General features: G+C 40.1%; 1 protein-coding gene across 1 annotated transcript in view; it reads left to right on the top strand.

The window, feature by feature from the left end:
• Brwd1 (bromodomain and WD repeat domain containing 1) overlaps window positions 1-22,127 on the top strand; it is a 107,750-nt gene extending 85,623 nt beyond the window's left edge. The window contains exons 28-37 of the mRNA XM_013027337.1: window positions 688-813; window positions 2,545-2,617; window positions 4,414-4,455; window positions 6,542-6,688; window positions 7,406-7,558; window positions 9,738-9,904; window positions 14,073-14,302; window positions 15,275-15,439; window positions 15,984-16,859; window positions 18,260-22,127. Of these exons, the coding sequence (XP_012882791.1) occupies window positions 688-813; window positions 2,545-2,617; window positions 4,414-4,455; window positions 6,542-6,688; window positions 7,406-7,558; window positions 9,738-9,904; window positions 14,073-14,302; window positions 15,275-15,439; window positions 15,984-16,859; window positions 18,260-19,398 (3,118 nt within the window). The 3' untranslated portion in view covers window positions 19,399-22,127. The remainder of the gene's footprint in view (window positions 1-687; window positions 814-2,544; window positions 2,618-4,413; window positions 4,456-6,541; window positions 6,689-7,405; window positions 7,559-9,737; window positions 9,905-14,072; window positions 14,303-15,274; window positions 15,440-15,983; window positions 16,860-18,259) is intronic.
• Window positions 22,128-23,586: the final 1,459 nt, after the last annotated feature.

The raw sequence follows: 23,586 nt of genomic DNA, 5'->3' as shown, positions 1-23,586 counted from the left end.
CGCCACTTCCAGCTTTTTTCTTTTTGCTTATGTGGTGCTGAGGAATCGAACCCAGGGCCTCAGGCATGCAAAGCAAGCGCTCTACCACTGAACCACCTTCCCAGCCCTTACTGTTTCTTGCTTGTATGTTCAGATTCCTTTACACTCGATGTAATTGGTTAAGGGTTTGTTAGCAGTGTGCCTGTGACCCAGAAAGATTACTTGACAGAAGCAGTGGCTTTTCTTTCATGTCCAGTAGTGATTTTTATAGCAGTTGATTTATAGAACTTAACCATTACACAGGCATCTTCTTAAGTTCACAGTTGCTTTCCTTTATATCTCTGACATTGTACACTAGACTGTGCATGTGAGTGAGAAACCGCTGTGGCAGTTTACAGCCACATTGACTGTGTAGCCCAGCAGTTTTCTAAGGTGGAAAAAGGCCTGGTGGAAAAGAAAGTGTTGAGTTGTAGAAAGGAAAGGTGGTGTTTGTGTAAGTGGTGTGTTCAGCTGCTTTCTGAAGTTCCACGTCACTGCAGGTATCACAGCCCAGGCCTGCGGTTGAGTGGATGGCGTGGAAGGCAGTTCACTGTCCCACATCAGTGGTTTGGATCATGTGCTGCTCCTTTCATTAACATGCATGTCCTTTGATTTGCTTTCTTTCTAACTTTTTAGTCTAAGCCCTCAATTGTTTATTTGCTTTTGAAGGAGGCTGTCTGCATTAATTTGGGAAGTCCGATACATAGAACATAATGCCCGAACATTTAATGAACCGGAAAGTGTAATTGCAAGATCAGCTAAAAAGATAACTGACCAGCTTTTAAAATTTATTAAGTAAGTAATCTTAGATTATCTATGTTGTATAAAAATTTACTGCATATTGTGTTTTTAGAATTGTTTACTTCCTGAATTATGCCCGTTTAAATTTTACTTTAGGTACCAAATTGCAGTTTTAATAAAAGGAGAAACTGACTGATCCACTTTTTCTGCTTGTAAAATGTTGAAGTGGTTTTGTTCTTGTTGGGTGCCACATGCCTCTCATCCACACCCTCTTTTTATATAGCATACCCGTGAAATTTAATGATTAGCTCCTATAAACTGGTGTTGAACAAGTTGTAGGGTTTCCTTGGACTTTGATAATTTTTATACCAATATCCTTTTTGGTTTTCTAAAGATCCAGTTGTATTTTCTGTCATCTTTTCTCTGTTCCTCACTGTACCTTGATATTTTCCCCAGAGTTAGTCTCTGACTTTGCTGAGGGCACTTAATTTGTGACTTCCTGGTATTTCCTGGTGATTCTATGAAACTGTACATTATGAATATTCCCCATTCTTTCTTGCATTGGGAAATCAGTTTGGAATAGAATGAAGATTGAGGTTGCAATTGTGATCTGAGTTCTAGAATGGTTTCACACATAATACAATAAATCAGTTTTCAGTGTCTTTATGTCCAGGTTGAGAGAATAATTTGTAGATGGTTCATCATTTTTTTGCACCTAGACCAAAACTGGAAAACCACTTCCTTCTCAGATTTCCTGAGTTAATTCTGTCCTGTCTTCAGGACTCAGACTTGGTTATGTCTCCCCAGAGTCCTCTTCTCTACTTCAGGAAACACATTTTTCTCATCCTCAGTCTTCTCCTGTGTGAACGTTCAGTGAGGGTCAGGCCTTCACTTTAATGTCTTCTTCCTCCTTTCCTTCCTGTCTCAGTACTTCACTTTTTGTAAGAGAATCCATTCAGAGATTCCTCAAAGTGAGGGTATTCATAAGGCCTTTTCTGAGTGATAGCTTGCATTTTTTTTTCCTCCAGTGGGGCTTGAACTGTGTACCACAGTGTGTCATAGAGTGCTAGCTATCACTTTGAGCCCAGCTCCACTTCTGGCTTTCTGTGTGGTTAATTGGAGATAAGAGTCTCTTGGACTTTCTGCCTAGGCTGGCTTTGAACCACAGTCCTTGGATCTCAGCCTCTTGAGTGGCTAGGATTATAGGCATGAGCCAGCGTCACTGGTGACAGTTTAATTTTTGTATATACTTAAAAAGTCATTGTAGGGTAGATGCCATGGCTCATATCTGCAATCCTAGCTACTCAAGAGGTGGAGATGGGGAGGATTGTGGTTCAAGGCCATTCCAGGCAAAAAGTTAATAAGATACCATCTCAACAAGCAAGCTGGGTATAGTGGGGCATGATATCTTCCAGCTATTCAAGAGGCTGGAGGTAGGAGACTCTGTATGAGGCCACTCCTGGATAAAAATTCAAGACCTTATTTGAACAAATAACCAAAAAGCAGACAAGGGCTAGGGGTATGGGTCAAGTGGGAGAGTCCCTGCCTTGTAAGGGCAATGCTCTGAATTCAAACCTATGTCACCTAAAATAAAAACAACAAAAACCCAGCAGTATTCTAGATTAGGATTTTCAGATGGCCTCCATGGAGGATTAGGGCAAAATCTGGTCTGATTCTTTAGGAATATGAATCTTAGGGAGCTGTTTATACTTCAGTATGCAGTTTGAATTCTTGGCAATAGTGACCACATCTACATTCTTTTAATGTAAATTTTTGCTTTTTTAGGAACCAAGACTGTACAAATATCTCAGAACTGTCTAACACATCTGAAAATGATGAGCAAAATGCTGATGATTTGGTATGAAGCTTGTCAGTTTTATCATTACTTTTGTTAAATGTTTAAAAGTTTTTGCCAAATAACAGCTGTTGGGTTGAGAGGTTGGTTCAAATGATAGGGCACTTGCCTAGTAAGTATGAGGCAAGGCCTTGCCTTCAAAACCTAAAACCACCCAATAGAAAAGAAAAAAAAAAGACTATGTACAGAGTATGCGGACAATTCTTTCTTTTGGATTTTTTTGGATGACCCTAACATATAAGCCCATGGATAACTGGGAAAGTTGTTCTGTGGTTTCATTTTATACAGAACAGAAGGCTGTTCTGTACATCTATAAGAATAATGTTAATTTCTACACAATCTTCTACTTGGGCTTACTGCTTTTATTTTGCCAAGATAGATGGGAATAAAAGTATATACACTGGAAAATAATTAAGGAATAGGAAAATATACAGAAACTCAAATCCAAGAAGTAGAAGACTAGATTTCTTTAGGTGTTATAGAGAGCAGAATGTAAACAGTGAATTTTGGATTTAAGAAATGGGGAATGTGTGTGTGTGTGGGGGGGGGGGAATACAACTGTGTGTGTGTGTGTGTGTGTGTGTGTGTGTGTGTGATGGGGCTTGAACTTTGGGCCTGGACACTACAACTGCAGTGTGTGTGTGACTACAACTACAGTGTGTGTGTGTGTGTGATGGGGCTTGAACTCTGGGCCTGAGCACTGTCCCTCAGCTCAAGGCTAGTGTTCTACCACTTGAGCCACAGCACCATTTCCAGTTTTCTGTTGGGTCTGGGCACTGTCCCTCAGCTCAAGGCTAGTGTTCTACCACTTGAACCACAGCACCATTTCCAGTTTTCTGTTGGTTTATTGGAGTTAAGAGTCTCATAGACTTTCCTGCCCAGGCTGGTTTTGAACCCCGATCCTCAGATCTCAGCCTCCTGAGTATCTAGGAATACAGGCATGATCCATTGGCGCCTGGCTCAGTTTTAATATTTCTGTGTAACAGTTTTTTTTGGTGCTGGTCCTGGGACTTGAACTTAGGGCCTAGGCACTGTCCTTGAACTTTCACCACTTGACCCACTGTTCTATTTCCAGCTTTTTGGTGTTTAGAGATAAGAATCTTAAGGACTTTCCTGCCCAGGCTGGCTTCAAACCATGATCCTCAGGTTTCAGCCTCCTGAAGAGCTAGGATTATAGGCGTGAGCCACCAGCACCTGTTGATGAGCAGCTGTAATTAGAAAGTTTGGAATCATTGCATGAGTAGCTACATTTTTGAAGCCACAGTTTTGACGGAATGAGAGAAAGGTTAAGCATTGTTAAGATGGATGATGGTGCCTCATGCCTATAATTCTAACTACTTCCAAGGCTGAGATGGAGAAGATGGAAGTTTGAAGTCAGCCTGGGTAGAAAAATCTGTGAGATTCTGTCTCCTGTTAATTAGCAGAATGCTGGACTACAGTGGTAGAGCTCCAGCCAGCCTAGCAAGCAAATGCAAGACCCTGAGTTAAGAAACCTTAGCTAGTCGGGCACCAGTGGCTCACGCCTGTAAGCCTGGCTACTCAGGAGGCTGAGATCTGAGGATCTCGGTTCAAAGCCAGCCGGGGCAAGAAAGTCCATGAGACTCTTATCTCCAATAAACCACTAGAAAACTGGAAGTGGTGCTGTGGCTCAAGACGTAGAGCGCTCGCCTTGAGCTGAAGAGCTGAGGGACAGTGCCCAGGCCCAGAGTTCAAGCCCCACAACTGACCAAAAAAAAAAAAAAGAAACCTTAGTTATCAGCAGGGTGATGTAATCACAAGATGTTTTGTTTTATTCCTAGGATGATAGTGATCTTCCTAAAACATCTTCTGGGAAAAGGAGAGTAAGTTACTCTGCATGACTGACTTTTATGCTCGGTGTATTTTTTGTTTTAAAAACTAAATCTTTGGGGCTGAGAAGGTGGCTCAGTGGCAGAGCGCTTGCCTTGCATGCCTGAGGCCCTGGGTTCGATTCTTCAGCACCACATAAGCAAAAAGAAAAAAGCCAGAAGTGGCGCTGTGGCTCAAGTGGGAGAGCGCTAGCCTTGAGCTGAAGAGCTGAGGGACAGTGCCCAGGCCCAGAGTTCAGGTCCCACAACCGGACCCAAAAAAAAAAAAATTAAAAAACCAGAAAAACCCCTAAATCTTTGTTTTTTTATTTGGGCTTTGTCCTTGAAAAGTTAAAGTATGTTTATGTTGAATATTATATAGAAGGAAGGAATTGCTACTAAATGTAATTAGGCAATGCTTAAATTGCATTGTTCCAGAGTGAGTGAGTGTGAGATAAGATGGGCGTGGGGGGGCGTGGTCAGGACATTGGTTTGTGCGACAAGGGCAGTGGCCAGGGTATAGGGTGACAGGATGCTGGTCTGTAAGACAGGGACAGTGCGGGCAGCCAGAGGCCTGCAGGATGCTGGTCGGTGAGACAAGGAAGGACAGTAGGGAAGATAGGTTGGTAGGGATGCTAGTCTGGCTGGTGTGGAGGAGCCAGGTGCTGTGAGCCAAGTGACTTGTTTCTGGTTGTTACGTAGGAGCAGATGATGCTATACTGAAATCCAGGGATGCCATTTAGAATTGGGTAGAGGACCAGCTTCTCGGCCGTAGTAGAATCCAAACGATGTTGAGTTTTGGAAAGGTGCATATGTCAGATCTGATTGTGAGTGTCCCATGGAGCTTGGTCTCCTGGGATAAGGGTGGTTGGTGCTTGTTGTGAGCAGATGGGAAAACGAGATCTTTTAAGGAGATAATTAACTAGGATTTGGTGACTAAATCTTTTGAAAAATGAGGAAGATAAGATTTTAAGGGTAATGGAAAATAAGTTTCGAAAACTGGGTGGTTGAACCAGAGTGCCATTAGCCCAGCATCTGATGCAATAGGTTAATAGATCTTTCACAAGAAAATGGTAAAACATTTAAAAAATCATGTTAAATTTCATCCAATGCTCCTTAAGTTTAAGCTTATTAAAAAAAAAAAAATCCAATGCCAGTTTCCTTTCACTATGCTTGCCCTAAATAACATTGAGCATCCAAAACTTGAGTGTTATCTGATTTGCCATTTTCATATAGCTTCATTTCTAAACTCAGGTATACTGAGTTATCTTCATTTCTTTGCTGTATCTGTTAAGAAATGATAAACTTAGTTGCTTAAGCAATTAAAAAAATGTTCCTACCCTATAGATGTGTGGATCAGAAGCTGATATGGGCCTTGCTGGGCTACAGTCATGGTGTTGGCTTGGCTGGAAGCTTTAGAGGTAGCTCTTGGTATTCTTCAGCTTCTCAAGGTTGCCCCCACCCTTTGGGGCAGGCAACCTTCTTATAATCAAGCCAGCAGTGTGATGTCTCTGATAGAACCCTCTGTCTCCCTCTTACAAAGATCCTGTTAGAGCAGTGGGCCCATGTGGTACAATTTCCATATCCTTAATTCCAAAGTACCATGTCCCTGTGATAATGATCTAAGGATTGTGATATTGATATCTTCAGTGGGGCTGTTACTTTGCCTGTCACATTATGGAATTCAGGTGTTCATAATCTATGAAAACCAATTTTATATGTTAGTGAAGTAGCCATTGAGTGGGCATTGTGTTCTGTTTGGAGTGTGCTTTTTCATAGATAATCATGTAGCTTTTCTGAAATGGACAGGTTATATTGAATTGTGTTAAATTACACTTTAAAATTTAATTTTGAAGAAATGTGTTTAGAACAATGTGTGGCATGACATACATTGTAAAGTAGCCATAATTCTTAATGACACAGTTAGAGAACACAGTAAAGATGGTTCAGTTGCATTTTGCCATAGTGTCTTATGTAGTTTTTTTCCTATAAAACTTTTTAATATTATGAATGTATTTATTGGTTCAGTTGCATTTTTGCCATAGTGTCTTATGTAGTTTTTTTCCTATAAAACTTTTTAATATTATGAATGTATTTTTAGGTCCATGACTGGAAAAAAAGGAGCAGCAAAGCTACCAGCTATATTGAAAGCAGCTGGGAGAAACAGTGTAAGGAGCTAGTGAACTTAATTTTTCAGTGTGAAGATTCTGAGCCATTTAGACAACCTGTTGATTTGGTTGAATATCCAGTAAGTTTCCATTGTTTGAATGTCTGGGAATTTTCTTGTTTTGTGAAGAGCAGATGAGGGCAGAGGTATTTAAATGAAGTCTTAGAGAGTAGAGACTATAACAATGAACAGAGTATAAGAAAGCGTGGTAATTGCTGAAGACTGTAAAGCAGGAAATTAAAAAAGCTTTCATGTCCTATTATCAAGAGACATTAACAATGAAATACTTCTTTGTACCTTGCTTTTATATCTGGATATGTTAGGTTTTATGTTAATTTTTTCCACCACTAAATTAGCTGTAGGAGCATAAAGAGTACTTTTGTTATTTGTTAAGCAGTATTTCGTAACAATGGTTTATAAATGGTTGTCTCTTGTCAGCATTATGTATGCTTAGCACTAGGAAAAGCAGAAGAGTGGGACAGTTTCATTCATTTAAAGTAACTGGAACATTTCTTCAATTCCCTATTTTGACTTTCCCCAACAAGTAAAAAAGAGAAATGATAACACAGATGTACCGTAGGGAGCTTGGGAATCACTGAGAGTATGAAGCAGGACATTGATATTTTGAAATAATATTCTTTCTACTTCATCTTTATATCTGAGTCTGTTTTTAATCATTATTAACTCTTAACATCTCTCTCACTTTTTCTCTTTTATCACTTTGAATATTTTCAAGGTCTTATGTATTTATGATTTTAAAAGCAAGAAATTCATCTATGAATTATTTTTAAAACCTAGGACTACCGACATATTATAGACACTCCCATGGATTTTGGCACAGTAAGGGAAACTCTAGAAGCAGGAAATTATGACAACCCTTCGGAGTTTTGTAAAGACGTTCGGTTGGTATTTAGCAATGCAAAGGCATATACACCAAACAAGAGATCAAAGGTAATTAAAAATATATTTATTATATTCAAGTAGTTGTACAGAGTTGGCCATTCAACAAAGCAGCTTTATGAACACTGTGTCTTGATTAATGTTGAAGGTAATTTTTAAAGTGGATTTTTAATCAAAGTGTACACGATCTGGGCTGGGAAGTTGGTTCAGTGGTAGAGTGCTTGCCTTGCATGTATGAAGCCCTGGGTTCGATTCCTCAGCACTGCATGAGCAGACAAAGCCAGAAGTGGTGCTGTGGCTCAAGTGGAACAGCGCTAACCTTGGGCTGAAGAGCTGAGGGACAGTGCCCAAGGCCCCATGACCAACAACAACAACAAAGTGTGCATGATCTGTGTATTTCCTACTTGCTGAAAGCTTAAAGAGAGGTGAACCATGAGGATGGCTATGATGGACAGAGTTGCTGCCACCCAGCAGTTTTTGTCTTACAATAATTGATGCATATCATAATCTACTGAAATTTTCTGCTGAGGCGAAGTTTGGTTAGAACGAACATAGTTTTCATTTACTGGGGATTCATTGTGTCTGATGACAGATTCAAAGCCAGCTTGGACAGAAAAGTCTGAGAGTTTATTATTTTGGAAAAATAACTTGTGGAAAGCTGACTGCAGTTGTGGCTTAAGCGATAGAACACCAGTTTAGGAAGTGTAAGGCTCTGAGTTCAAACAACACTACCAGCAAAGGGAAAACAACAAATGTGATACACAGAATGAGATATATGAGTCTGGTAGAGTCTGGAAGAACATTAAAAGTAAGAAAAGAGAAATACATAGTGGGGAATTGAGGATACTGACTACATACCATGTTTTAGGTCTGAAAATGTGACACAGGAGCTATCATTATACAAGCAGCATAGCTATCATACAACCAGTATGATGGCATAGCCTTTAACCTTGGCTGCTTTGAGTTGTTAAGGTCAAACCAGCCTCAAGAAAATGAGCCCCTCTCCCAAGACCACAATCCCAATGCAGGATCCATGGAAATGGCTTAAGTGGGAGAGTGCTTGCTTAGCCAGTCTATGGTCTGTCTGGGTTGTTTCCAGTATCATAAAAAAAAGTTTAGACAGCACATTCCTCCGTTCTTATTAAACATTATTTATATGCGGGATAATTATTGACATGTGTGGTAAATAACCAAAAGTGCTTGTAGTATATCCTCAGTTTTCATAATCAACACAGCCTTATGGCCAATGTATATGCTACATGATTAAAAAAAAAAAGTCAATGTGAAATATTTGTTTGATAGTGTCTTCAGTCACTTCAGTCAGTGACTCTGCTGATGGATAATTTTGCCCTAAGTTCATTTGGCTTCACTATATAATGTCAGACTACTATATTACTAAATCTAGACTTAATTAAGGGCGGAAGTGGCACTGTGGCTCAAGTGGTAGAGCTCTACCCTTGCGCTGAAGAGCTGAGGGACAGTGCCCAGGCCCAGAGTTCAGGCCCCATGACTGAACCCTTCTCCCCCCCAAAATTGTCCAAGTAAAAAACATAAAATCACAGACACATATGCTTATATCAGTTATATGGAGAGGTATTTCACAGTTATATCTCCACACACATTTACACTGTACTCCAATCCATCTTACCTCCTCTGTCATACTGTAGATCTATTGCTGCTTCTTTAAGGAAAGGGTTAGGGAGTGGGATATATTTTCTTATACTGGTTGTGCTGCATCTCTGTAGCTCACATGTAGAGACTTACTCATATTTGGCAGCACAGTCAAGTTGCAAACACAGATGGTAGAAATGTGCTTTTGTTCCCCAGGCTCAAACAGTTGCTGCTCTTTTGCTGCCAATAACAGCTTTAAAACCAAGTAACTTCCAGAAGAGCTTTAGGATACATGCATTCTTTGGCTTAGACATGCAGATATGAGAAAGTAGAAAAGAGAGTAAGATCTATTAACATGTAGACTCAAGTCCTGGATTCTAGATCTTATGGAGCTATTTGATTTAAAATGGCTTTCTCTATCATCAGAAAGCTATGTGTTTGAAATGTCCTATTTCTTCACAGATATCATTGAAGGAGAGGGCTGGAAATGGGAAAATGGTGATAGGATATATTATAGATCATATATTGTAGATATATTGTAGATCATCTCAGTTACTCTAAATAGAGTACTGTGAAAGATTTTTTTCCTAATTCTTGTTTTATTCCTGTGTCTCTGCAGATCTATAGTATGACCTTGCGATTGTCTGCCTTATTTGAGGAAAAAATGAAGAAGATCTCCTCTGATTTTAAAATTGGTCAAAAATTCAATGAAAAACTTCGACGAAGCCAGAGATTCAAGAAAAGCCAAAATTATAATGGTGTCATACAGGCCAATCAACGTGTCAGGTATGTTGCTTATGTCTTGTTTCCTAGACAGCCCTTTTTACTTTAAGGTCTTAATACTTCTTTGATTATGCTACAAGTTCTTGATGGTTTTAGAACACTGTATATTAAAAAGAAAAACGTAGTAGCAGATTCTTTTTTCCTTTTCTTTCTTTCTTTCTTTCTTTTTTTTTTTTATTTTTGGGTCCAGTCGTGGGGCCTGAACTCTGGGCCTGAGCGCTGTCCCTCAGCTCTTCAGCTCAAGGCTAGCGCTCTACCACTTGAGCCACAGCGCCACTTCCGGCTTTTTTTGCTTATGTGGTGCTGAGGAATCGAACCCAGGGCCTCAGGCATGCAAGGCAAGCGCTCTACCACTGAGCCACCTTCCCAGCCCTTCTTTTTTTTGACCAGTCCTGGGGCTTGAACTCTGGGCCTGGGCACCGTCCCTGAGCTTCTTTTGCTCAAGGCTAGCACTCTCCACCATTTGAGCGACAGCGCCACTTCTGGCCTTTTCTGTTTATGTGGTACTGAGGAATTGAACCCAGGGCTTCATGCATGCTAGGCAAGCCCTCTTACCACCAAGCCACATTCCCAGCCCCATAGTAACAGCTTCTTAAAGTTTGAAAGCAGTTCTGTCAATGTAGAGCAGTTAAATGCTTATTAGACCTTTATGAAATCATAGATTTAATAAAATATTTGTCTTTTGCATAAGAAATGGCTATATGTGTATACACACATACACATACATACATACATACATACATATATACATATGGTCTTCGGGCTTGAACTCTGGGCCTGAGTGCTGCCCCTCAACTCTTCACCTCAAGGCTAGCATGCTACCACTTGAGCTACAGCGCCACTTCCAGTTTTCTGGTTATTGGAGATAAGAGTTTCACGGACTTTCCTGCTCGGGCTCGCTTTGAACTGTGATCCTCAGCTCTCAGCCTCCTGAGTTAGCTAGGGTTACAGGTGTGAGCCACTGGCGCCCGGCTTAAAAATAATTTTTTATTGAGCTTGATTACCTAAATTTCACAAATTTTACAGTATTGTGGGATAATGATAATTAGTTAAAGTCACAAACATTTTAACCTTCACAAGACAAATTGTCATTATTATGTCCACAACGTTTGCAAATTCTATGAGTTTTGACAGTACAACTGAGAAATATAGAGTAAAACAATTACTCTGTGATCTTTTGAGCATCTAATTCTGGGAGGGCAAGTGTTTATTAGCTATAATGTACCTTATCCAAGTGAAGATTAGTCCTAAGAAATTTATCAGTAATTTTGTATTTATATTCTATTTTGGTTTACTATACAGCTTACATTAATATCAAATTTTCAGTACTCTGAAGTGTTGGAATGTGAAAGTTGAGTTGTGTGATTGGAGTTTGTTTCCATGTATGTTATGAATATGAAGTATACCTGAGGTGGGGTTTCCTTGTTCATCTCTGTTCTCAGCACTGTTTCCAGTTAATACTTTTTGTCCTCCAATACATATAGAAAGTTTAGCTCCCCTCTTCTGCCTTATTTTACAGTTGTCCTATGGATCACATCTTTTTTTCCTGCCAATCCTTGGGCTTGAACTCAGGGCCTGGGCACTGTCCCCGAGACTCTTGGTATTCAAGGCTAGTGCTCTACCATTTGAGCCACAGTGCTCCTCCGGCCTTTTCTGAGTCTCATAGACTTTTCTACCCAAGCTGCCTTCAAACTGCCATCCTCAGATCTCAGCCCCTGAGTAGGTAGGATTATGGGTGTGGCCTAGCACCCAGCTGGATCCCATCTTCATATGACATGTTTTGTGCAGCTATCTCTTAAGAATAAAAATCCTGTTACTTTTGAGACATGTACTTGAATTTGCCTTTCTCAGTTAGAAAAGTTTCGAGTTGAGTGATCCTCTGGTATCCCTTTTTTCTTGCCTAAAGAGTTCTTTTAAAATTGCTTATAAGGAAGACATGCTAGCAGTGAATTCTTTTGTCTTCTTATTGAAGAATCCTTTTGCTGCATATAAAAATTGTACATGTTGGCCTGGTTCTGGTGACTTAAGCCTGTAATCCTAGCTACTCAGGAGACTGAGACCTGAACATCATGGTTCAAAGCCAGCCCAGGCAGGAAAGTCCGTGAAACTCTTTATCTCCAATAAACCACCAGAAAACCGGAAGTGGCACTGTGGCTCAGGTGATAGAGCACTTGCCTTGAGCTGAAGAGCTGAGGGACAGCACTCAGGCTCAGAGTTCAAGCCCCATGACTAACAAAAAAAAAATGGATATGTCACTTTGCCTGCCAGCATTTTGAATGTTTTGTCTTACTGTTTCTGAAGAGAAATTTGCTACTGATCTGAGGTTCCCTCTCTTGTATATATGAGTTGTTTTTTCCCTTGCCTATTTCAAGATTTTTATCCTTGTACTGTTTGCTGATCATGGTGGGTATAGGTTTGGATCTGTGTGTGTGTGTGTGTGCGTGCGTGTGTGTGTATGTATATGTGTGTATGTATGTGCATGCACTGAGTATGTGTGGTGTGTATCCCACTTGGAATTTGTCTAGCTTTGTTGATGTCTAACAGTTTTCATGAAATATGGGAGATTTTTTTCAGCCGTTATATCTTTAAATATCACTTTCATATCCCAAGTAGGAATCCTTTAGGGGTTCTTAAAGTGTTTATACATGTTTGGATAATCTTGAAAATCACCAAATCTTCTACCAGCCAAGATCCACTACTGGATTTAACTGTTGTTTCTTTTTTTTTTTTTTTTTTGGGTCCGGTTGTGGGGCCTGAACTCTGGGCCTGGGCGCTGTCCCTCAGCTCTTCAGCTCTAGGCTAGCGCTCTACCACTTGAGCCACAGCACCACTTCCGGCTTTTTTTCTTTTTGCTTATGGGGTGCTGAGGAATCGAACCCAGGGCCTCAGGCATGCAAGGCAAGCGCTCTACCACTGAGCCATCTTCCCAGCCCTAACTGTTGTTTCATTTATCGCCCTTTTCAACTTTGGAATGACATTTGGGTGGATCTCTGTTTATATTCTCTTTTTGATGAGTCTTTTTTTAGTTCTGTAAATGTAGTTTCCTTTAGTTCTTTGAAATTTTTTCTAATAACTGATTTTAATGTCTGCAGTTTTAAAACCAAGTCTGACATCTGGGTTGTCTTAAGAGCTGTCAGTGGTGTTTGCTGTCAGTGTACTATTAAACTGCTTTTGATCCCTTTTCCTCAGTGACAGTGCTTCTGCTTTTAGTTCTTTCTTGAGTGCATTGCCTGTCTCTCCTGCTCTGTTCAACCACTGAAGTTTTTGTTTTACCCTTCCACTCCAACTTGATTTTAGTTCTTATTTTTGAGCTTAGCTTCTTGGATATCTGTTTGAGGTCAGAAAACTTCACATGAACTTTTGAGTGAGTCTCACAGCAAGCATTTCCGTTTGCCTCATGTCCTAAGTCTGTCTTTTAAATTTTGGCTGAATTCTTGGTGAATTCAGCTTAATGCAGCTGTCCTGGCCTGTGCTGTTGTCCCTGTGGAACTACCTGCAGTCAGCTTTTAAATGAAGATCTCAAACTGCTAATTCTCACACCTTTTGAGTCCTGGGAATATAAGAGAGAGGGTGGGGGAAGGGAGAGATTATGTGTGTATAGCACTGCACTTGTAGGTTTGAGAACCCCTCCCCTCTCTTTCCCCTTTCTTACTTTTTCCTTCCCCCCTTTCTCTCTGTTTATCTCTATTATTTTGCAGAACTGGTGGTGATTGAACGTAGGGCCTAGGCAGATAAGGTGTCTACTATTTGAGTCATGTTCTCAGTTCTGTAGTTTTCCATAAGTGTTTTCTTTGGGGGGAAGTTGGAGGTAGCACAGGGAATTGAACTCAAGGCCTCAGATTTGCTAGGCCAGCAGTTTTGAGCCACTTCTCCAGCCCTTGTTTTTTTTTGAGATGAAGTTTTGCTATATCCATGGTTATGATTCTAAAGTGTTCAGCATGTATTTGGTACTTGGGTTGTTTATTCATTACTCTAAATTTGAATAGAAATATGCCAAAGGAAGAGAAAGGAAAGATAGTAATCCATATTAGAACGATATTGATAGTATATGTCTTAATATCTTCATCATGAAAGTATCCTCAGATTAGTGAAAAAAACACTTATCTACTGACTCTCTGAACCAGTTCATTTGTTTTAATAAATACTATTTTTTTATTCATACCTTACTCAGAAATATCAAGCAGAAGCGGTTAAAATCTCAGACAAAAGTAATTCCTGAGTTGGCAGATTCTCCTCCCCAGTTGACCTCAAGTAGGGCAGCTCATCCTGGAAGCTGTGAGGCAAGTGCTGGATTGTCTTCAGGAGCCATGTCTTCTGGTGACACTTCCGACTCCGCTGCATCATCAGAAGGAATAAGGAGAAATAGACCTGTTACCCTAAGAAGTGGCTCTGTGCTCTCTGGTAAGCAGCAGAACATTGTTTTTAGCTATTGAAAATACACCGTAGTAGTGCCGTGATGGTGGGGATGGAAACAAAATGAAACACGGCCTTGGCACTACACTCCAAGAGCATAGGGCTTCACAAAGAGACAAAAATAACACAGATCCATTAGAACTATGTTTGATAAGAACGGTGTTTGGCAAATGGTGTAACTGTTTTATGGAAATTTGCATCCTTTAGCATTTAAAAATATTAATATTTGTTGCAACTTACATGTCATCTTAAAAAGAGTGTTGATAGTCTTGTTAAGTTTCAGGTTTTGTTGACACAGTTGTAGTTTAGTGGGTAACTATAGCTGAAGCTAACTCTTTATCAACCTGTGTAAGTAAGGCTGTGGTGCTTAGGTAGATTTGCCTTGCCTGGAGTGGTTTTGGTGACTTGTGATTATTGATTTAATGTTTTAACTTAATGCTTATTATATGTCTCTCATCCAATATTTCATTACATGGTATTGAAAAATATACCTGCAAATAAAAATTTGGAATGAGAGTGAGTTATAGGAATCTGCTATGGAGATAGTTAGACAAGCTGATAGAACTTTATGTGCATTTATAGAGTAACATGACCAAACATTTGTGACAGAGTGGTTGAAATGGGGACCTGGCTTAGGTAAGCAGGGAGAAAAAGCATGGAACGAAATGATGCTCACGGGAAGACTTCTTTTGGGATACATGAATAAGAGTGGGTTAACAGATAGAGATTGCACCCACATTTCAGAGCCTTGCCTAACCTTGCTACAGATGGCTACTTAATACCGGGCCCCTTGTCGAGTAACTGTCTCTTTTAGGAAGATAAGCCAATTGAGTAATGATGTGCGAAGGAAGAGTCTGAAGGCAGGTGTGGAGTGGATAGGAGCAATCTCTAAGTGAGAAATACAGTTTGGTGTACAGGTAGGAGAATATTAGAAATAGCTGTCATTTTATTTTTTCCTAGAAAGTGAAACAGAAGATTCCTTAGCTACCTCTTCATCCTCTTCAGCTTCTGATAGTTCCGAGGAAAGCAAAGTGAGTTCAAGAGCTCATGATTCTTTGCGCAGTGGGCTGTCAAGAGGCAGCAATTTCAGGGTGACCAGAACTAGAGCTGCTCAAAGAAAAACTGGTAAGAGACTCCCATGCCAGTGGGCAGGGCGTGTAACATCTATGTGCGACCAGCTGTGTATTAGACTAAATTTGGAAAGGAACTCGATTTTGTCATTAAAAAGTAAAGAAAATCATAAAAAAAAGAGCATTCAGAAAATGTCTAATGGCTGAGGGGATGGTTTGTTTGGGAGTTTGAGTCCATCTTGGGCTGGAGAGAGCTACAGAACATGGTGCTATCTTACGGGAAAAAAAGTTGAAAGTCTAAGCTAGGTTAAGCTAGGTTCCAGTGGCTCATGCCTGTAATCCTAGCTACTCAGGAGGCTGAGATCTGAGGATTGTGGTTCAAAGCCAGCCCGGGCAGGAAAGTCTGTGAGATTCTTATCTACAATAAACTACTCAGAAAAAAAAGTCAGAAGTGGTGCTGTAGCTCAAGTGGTAGAGCACTAGCCTTGAGTAAAAGAAGTTCAGGGACAGCGTCCAGGCCCAGAGTGTAAGCCCCAGGACTGGCCAAAAAAAGAAGAAAAAAAGAAAACCTGTCTAATTTATTGTTATCTTTTTCCTAGGTTCCATTTCTTTAGAAAATGGATGTGGCAGAAAAGCTGCTCGAAAGAGGGTCTATTCAAGTGATTCTGATAACAATTCACTACAGACTGGTGAAATTCTAAAAGCCAAAGCTGGAAGTAACCGCAAAGTCCTGCGGAAGTGTGCTGCTGTGGCTGCCAGTAAGCTAAAGCTAATGAGTGATGTAGAAGAAAATTCCAGCTCTGACGAGTCCTGCTCAGGACGGAAGCTTCCTCATCGCAATGCTTCTGCAGTAGCTCGGAAGAAGTTGCTATACAATTCTGAAGATGATCAGAGTCTAAAGTCAGAAATTGAAGAAGATCGAAAAGATGAAAACAAGCCATTGCTGGTGTCCAGTTGTCATGCTTCTCACAATACTGTCAGTGAATCTGAAAACGGAGATTCAGAGTCAGAAAGCGATTTACGGGTAGCCCGGAAGAATTGGCAGGCTAATGGCTTTAAGTCCTATACTCAGGCAACTTGTAAAACAAAATTTCCTGAAATAGAGTCTTCTGAGGAAGAGTCTAGAAGTCATGATTCAGACAGTGGACACAACAGAATTGCTGGTCCTTCAACATCTGAGCAGAAAACTCAGACAGAGTGTCTCTCAGAGGAAGCTGAATCTGAGCCAGGAGACAGTGTGTTTCGCAAGAATGTGAATATCTTTAAGAAGGCAAAAATCTTGAGTGATTCAGAAGACTCAGAAGAACAACATAGAGAAGATGCTAGATGTCACAAAATGGAAATGAGCCCAGTTTCAGGGAACTTGAAGTGTGAGTCTGCCGCAGTGCCTCAGTCTTTCTTGGATCATGTATCTGAAACTGATGTAGAATCAGATGACAGCAAAACAAAAGGAAAACCACATAGTTTTAAGAAAGGTAATTAAACATATTTTCCTGGGTTCACTAATTTAACATACTATTCTCTTTCTGCTGCTCATCAGTGCTTTTTCCCATGGCAAACTTTGCCAGCTGCATGTCTTCTGCATCACTTGTTAGCCGACAGGACAGCAGAAGGTAAGCACCCACCCACACCAGCCATCTGTGACAGCTTGTTCCCAAGCAAGGTGGACTGGCTAAATGTAAGGAAGGTCATCACAGTAGCTCTTTCTTTTTTCTTTTTTTCACTTTCTTTTTGTGTGTATGCAAGTCTTGGGGCTTGAACTCTCAGGGCCTTGACTATCCCTGAGCTTTTTTGCTCAAGGCTAGCACTGTACTACTCAAGCTGCAAGCTCTGCTAATGGTTATTTAGTAATTAGTTGGGGATAAGAGCCTCATGGACCTGCCTGGGCTGGTTTACAACTGCATTCTTCAGATCTTAGCCTTCTAAGTAGCTAAGATTACATGTGTGAGCTACTATCATCTGGCTGCCAGCAGCTGTTTCTACAGGAAGTATCTAAGTACTTCGTGGTGTTTATGAGGCTGTCTCTCTCTCTTTTTTTTTTTTTTTTTTGGGTCCGGTCATGGGGCCTGAACTCTGGGCATGGGCACTGTCCCTCAGCTCTTCAGCTCAAGGCTAGCGCTCTACCAATTGAGCCACAGCGCCACTTCCGGCTTTTTTCTTTTTGCTTATGTGGTGCTGAGGAATCGAACCCAAGGCCTCAGGTATGCAAGGCAAGCGCTCTCCCACTGAGCCACCTTCCCAGCCCCAAGGCTGTCTCTTATCTCCACAGCACAGTGATGAAGTAGTGGTTGAGTTAAGATCATACTACTAGTAATGGGGATTGGCTTCAAAAAGCAAGAAAACAGTGAAAAAGGAAGAACAAAGCAGTGTGATTGAACTGTGGCCTTAAAAGTATGGTGGAGGGCGAGGAAGGTGGCTTAGTGGTAGAGTGCCTTCCTAGCTTGCATGTAGCCCTGGGTTTGATTCCTCAGTACCATATAAACAAAGCCGGAAGTGGTGGTGTAACTCAAGTGGTAGAGTGCTAGCCTTGAGCAAAAGAAGCTCAGGGACAATTCCCAGGTCCTGAGTTCAAGCCCTGGGAATGGCATCCCCCAACTCTCCCTCCCCCCCCCCAAAAAAAAGAAAAGAAAAGTGGTGGAGAATTAGGGATTCGTTAGTATTCTTTAGCACAGTGGCAGACATTTTTTCTGGGTTCATGAATAGCTTTATGAGCATGGGTGTTGCTGCTGGCAATAGTTTAGAGGTTGGAAAACTCAGAGTGAGTGGTGTGGACTTAATATATTTATTTAAATCATTTCAAACTTGAACATTAACTGTTGTTTTAGAAGTAATTACTATCTTACCAAAATTTAAAAGAATACTTATTAATTTTTAGATTTGACACCACAAGATGATGAACAAAGCAGAAAGGTTTCCAGGAAAAGATTCTGCCCCAGGGGCTCAGAGAGCAGTTCAAAGGCAACTAAGAAATCCTCAAAAGCCAAAGCAGGTTCTTTAAGGATTACTCGAAGCAGCTCCACTGTGGCTGCCAGCAAGGGGCAGCTTGTGAGCAGCACAGACGGTGCTAGTCTAGAAAATGTGTATCCTAGAAGGACAAGGAAAAAGCCCCTACGTTTTGCTTGTACCACAGCTAAGAAGGCACTGAGTGAGGATGAGAATGCTGTGGACTGTGAAGTGCCCAGTGAACAGTCTGCATGTGGTGGTCAGCCCCCAGAGCCTGACTCTGAAGGCAGCATAAAGAGTGTTGGACACACCGTAGATGGAGACTCGGATTCTGAAGGTGTTCCAGATGCAGTGCCTAAAAGCAGGCATGACCGTTCTCACAACACAAATGTACATTGTAAAACAAAAGGTTCTTCTGTTGGGTTTTCAGAAGCAGACTCCAAAAGCCATGCTTCAGGGAGTGAGGGTAGTAGCTTTCCTTCTGAGTCAACAAAAGCTCCTGTAGAGAATAACTTCGAAGAAGAACTAAGCTATGGGCTCCGCAGGTGGAATGGCAGAAGACTCAGAACCTATGGAAAGGCTCCTTTCAGAAAGAGGACTGCGGTCCACAATCCACAGACAGCGGCAGCAGGGGAAGTCAAAAGGAAAAGATTGCATTCTGAGTTAGAAGATGGGAACGTGTCTGAACGAACTGGGAGTTCAAAGTGCAGACCCAACACCAGCCCCACATCATCCGACGCGGACTCCATTGTTGACTCAGAGGTTGACTGCACCGATAACATGAAAAACAAAAGGAGGAAAACAAAAGGAAAAGCAAAAGTAGTTAGAAAAGGTAAAGGTTTTACAAGTAACACATCTAAAACTGTGAGACGGCAAAGACAAAGCAAACGTCCTAGGCTGAGTGTGGATGATGACGACTGGGAGGAGTTGGATTGTGCAAAGTCTAAGAGAGTTCTTCGTCGCTCAAAAATAAAAACGAGAAATCAGGGTAGACGGACCGTGAGGTACCACGATGGGGATGATGACAGAAGCTTAGAGAATGTGCTAGAGCTGAAGGAGTGCACCTCATGACCTTGAGGGAGCCAGTTCACTTAAGAGGAGACGGACTGGAGAGTATGGCGAAAGCTGGCTGATAATAACATTAGTTTGTCTTACAATTCAGGGAATATATTTATATTTTTCTATGAAAAGTTATGAATGTGACTAAATCATGACTGTTATTTTTATTTGCACTTGCTGGTTTTTGTAGCAGCGTTCAGTACAGGTGCCAAAATATGCTTCGTTTTGGGGGCAGATCTACTTTGACAGTATTTGACTACATATAGGAAGAGTTAAACACTAGAGACCAGAGAGCATTACGTCCTGGTAGCAAGTGTCCTGCAGTGTTTTTTTGTTTTTTTGGTTTTTTTCTGAGTTACTGCAGAGCTAGTAGCTTCTAACCCCCATCCTATACAGTAGGTGAACAATTTCATGTGACCTATGTTTACAAATTCTTCATACATGTGTGTGTACTGACGTAATAATCATGGAAGTGCAGCCATGATTAGTAGGCCAGGTACCTACCACTTTTCCCCCTTTCCTTGTCTACGTGAGTAGAATGCATTATACTAGATTTGGTCATTTTCATTGAAGTGGTTTCTAAGTTTCTTTCCAAATGCTGTTGGCTCTTTTTGTTTTATAAGGGACATGTGATCACTTTTATTTTATAAACTTGAATTTATAAATGCTGGTAAATTATTGTAATGTTTTGAGTGCATATTTTAAACTCTAAGGCCAGGGGATAGTCAGCATTTTCTTTTAGATTGTAGACTAACAAAATGTTACATAATTTTTCTTTTGTCAAAGATCTCCTAGTTTTCCATTGTAAGGGGTTTAACCAAAATCTTGCTCTTCCATAATTTTACTCTGAAATAGAGGAGTTTGTGTGCCTTAGGTTTAGAGGAAGTATGTTCTTTAATAGAGTGTACAGGGCTAAAATTATTTAAGTTATATGTAGATTTCTCCCTTTGTATTAAAATTGTAGAGAGGAATTTTGTTAAAGAGTGCAATTGCAAATCTTACCTAGATAGGAGAATAATTAAATGTCTTTTCTTCATCTCTTTGAGCTTCATTGCTGCCAGGTGCAATTCTAAGCAACCTTTGCTTTAGGTGACAAAATGCGTTTTTATTTATGCTCTCTCATCCAAATAAGTAAGACACTCTCATCCATTTGAAGTGAAACTTTATCACATCATCCCATGTACCATAGTACACTTATTTTTGAGCCAAACATTTTCACTTGATGGGCTTTTCAACAGTATAGGTGGCCATTCCTAGCATTTGTCCCTGAATGGTTTACATATTTGGTAGATAAGAACATCTATACCTTTAAGTTATTTGTTGGACTTAGTTGTGTTTGGTTTTAAGCAGAATTAACCCTTTCTCCTGTGTTTCCTTGAGGTGGCAGACAAGCAGAATCACTTGACTGTGGTGTCAATGTTAGAGAGTGTTTTTAAGCGTCCTTCATAGTAGTTATCTGTTCCACTTGACATAATAGCAGGGACTTAGTCTTTCTGTGCCAATGCAAGGGAAGTGGGCAGGTATTTGGACTTTGCCAACAGAGATAGGCTAAGTACTTGCCTCTCATCTAGTGGTTTAGAGACCTCTGTCCCACCACAAAGTTAAAGCTCTGATGCTTTTCTTCTTTGAGCTCCTGTTAAGTATCTAGTAGACAGACTGATTCAGGACAGTTGTCTTCGTTGACCTAAAAAATTCATAGGATGCCTTCTATATCCCTAATTTTAAGAACTAATATAGTTTAGTTATCAGAGCCATTAATTTATTTAAGGTCTTCTTAAGTTCTCTCTGATTATATCTGTTCTCAGGGTTATAACTCCATGTTTACCATCATCTACAAAAAGTACCAAAAACCCATTAGAAAATACAAAGTACACTCATCCGTTAGCATGTAAATTCTTTTATAAACCTTGGACAATTTGGGCTTTATGGGAGAACTGTTCAGTCTTTGTATGGAGTTAGCTGGTTGGCTGTTCAATCAGTTATTGATTTTTCTTTTTGCCCAAAATGGTTAGACCTTTGTGTATAGAAGCAGCATTTTGGTTTCATCAGAAAGCAAGAATGGGTCTGGTGACTTTAAAAGTGTGGTTGGCCATGATGGCCTCTCAACTTGAGAAGTAAAGTTAAATGCGAATGGAGAAAAGCATTTTATGTTTTTTGTGTTGTTTTGTTATGGTGCTATTCCTGAAGTTTGAAGATGTGACACACTCCTAAATACCATTAAGGACAATTAATAAATACTAGTTGAAATGTTTACATTGAGCACTAGCACATGTTTGACTTCTTTCTACTGACTTGAGTTAAGCAGGGACTTCGTGCACAAATGCACTTTAATGTTTAGGATCAGTGTGGGCTCCTCTTGAGAAAAAGACAAAGGGTTAACAAAGTGAATGTGAACTGGTCCAGAAATAAGTGCTATTGCTTTCTGTTGCACTTGAAGTCATTTAATGGTGTTTATGAAAAATGACTTTATTTTCCATTCTGGCTGTATGTCCAAAATCTATGATTTTATTCAGTTATGTCTTTCTTAAAAAAAAAGGTTTTGAAGTATTCAGATGTGATGTTTACTTCCTTTGAAAGATTAATTTTACCAAGCGTATTAAGAAAAAGAGATTTTGAACATTTAAAAGATGAGGTTTGAAAAGTATCTTTTACCCCACCTCCTGTTTATTTAACAGAGTGTTCTAACAATGTGTAGTGACTTCTGTATGAATAAAAGGAACATTTGTCCCATTTTCAGATAATTCCTAGGGTGGTCATTCTGTTTCTTAAAGTGGAAAAATCTCAGGTCACATAATTCTTATGTAATACTTGAAGTTGTTAGGCTCATCTTCTAAGTTTTCATAATGTAGAGCTTTCTTCTGCATAGTACAGTTGTGCCTGAAGAGGTAATTGATTTTCAATAAGAAAATTGAAGAAGGTGCTTTAAGAAAAGGCATTTCAAAACCTAGAGGTGCAAGTGGAAATAGGAAGCTATTCAACAAACCCATAAGAATATTGAGGGTATCACTATCCAAAAGTTAAGATATACATGTGTTCTTTGTATGAATAGCTAACCCAAAGTAAAAATTCTTCATGAGGAAATTGGGTACACACTGCATTTATTGCTAGTACCTCTTATTAAACTCTTCCTCCCCCCCTACAGAGCAATCAACACAGAACTTACCTTTATTATATAGCATTACAAAATTAAATTGGTCTGGTTATCAGCGGCTCACGCTTATAATCCTAGGATCTCAGGAGGCTGAGATATGAGGGTCTTGGTTGGAAGCCAGCCTGGGTAGGAAAGTCAGTGAGACTAATCTCTGAGTAACCAGCAAAAATAGCTGCAAGTGTACCTGTGGTGCAAGTGGTAGAGAGCTTAAACTTGAGTGAAAAAGCTCAGGGACAGTGCTCAGGCCCTGAGTTCAAGCCCTAGGACTGGCAAAAAAAAAAAAAAATGATTTGAATCTATCAGTACAAGTTGATTGATTATGTCAGCTGAAGGAAATGAGAGAAACGTTTGTGTCAGCAGATTGCAAAAGCATTGGTGATGGGGCATGCAGTGGTGTTTGTTTTCCACTCTCAGGTTGGTTCTTAAATAATTTGAATTGCTAGACACTGGTTTTGTGTTTTGTCCTTTTATAGCTGAAATAACCAGCTCCAATCTTGTCATTAGTAGAAGGTCATTATGTGTACTTTATCAGGTGCCTCACAGGTGTCCCATTGGAGAGAAATTGTAGTTCATTATTCCAACAGAGCATTGTGAAGTGCTTTGCACCTAGTATTGCTATTTAAGTTATTGCCCCTCCCCCCAACTCTTGCTGTTAGGTACCAGAACATGATAAAGTAGAAACCCTATGAAGTTGTAGTTTGATACCATATGCTGGTATTTGGAACCATAAAGACAAAACCAAATAAAACTAGTCAAAACAAGGAAGAAAATGGGACAGTGTGGAGAAAACTAGAATGCAAATAATCTCACTTGTACAGCCAAATGATGAATTTCATGGAGAGGATAGGGGAGTAAAGACTGGAACGCTGGGGATTGTGTTGCCTTTTCTTACATTTTAAGTAAGTTTTAGAAGCTCTTAAAATAGAAGGTTGTTAAGTATACCTGGGGAGTTTCAAATTTGGGATTTTTTTTAAACCAAGTCTTTTGTGTAATCTGCAAAAGTTGTTCTCTAATAGATTAATTTAGTGGGAAAATACCAAATTTGAGTT

The sequence above is a fragment of the Dipodomys ordii genome, unplaced genomic scaffold (assembly GCF_000151885.1).
Source record: "Dipodomys ordii isolate 6190 unplaced genomic scaffold, Dord_2.0 Scaffold103, whole genome shotgun sequence".
NCBI classification, from domain to species: domain Eukaryota; kingdom Metazoa; phylum Chordata; class Mammalia; order Rodentia; family Heteromyidae; genus Dipodomys; species Dipodomys ordii.
Note: the sequence above shows the minus strand (reverse complement) of the source record. Positions and strands in the feature narration are given on the sequence as shown.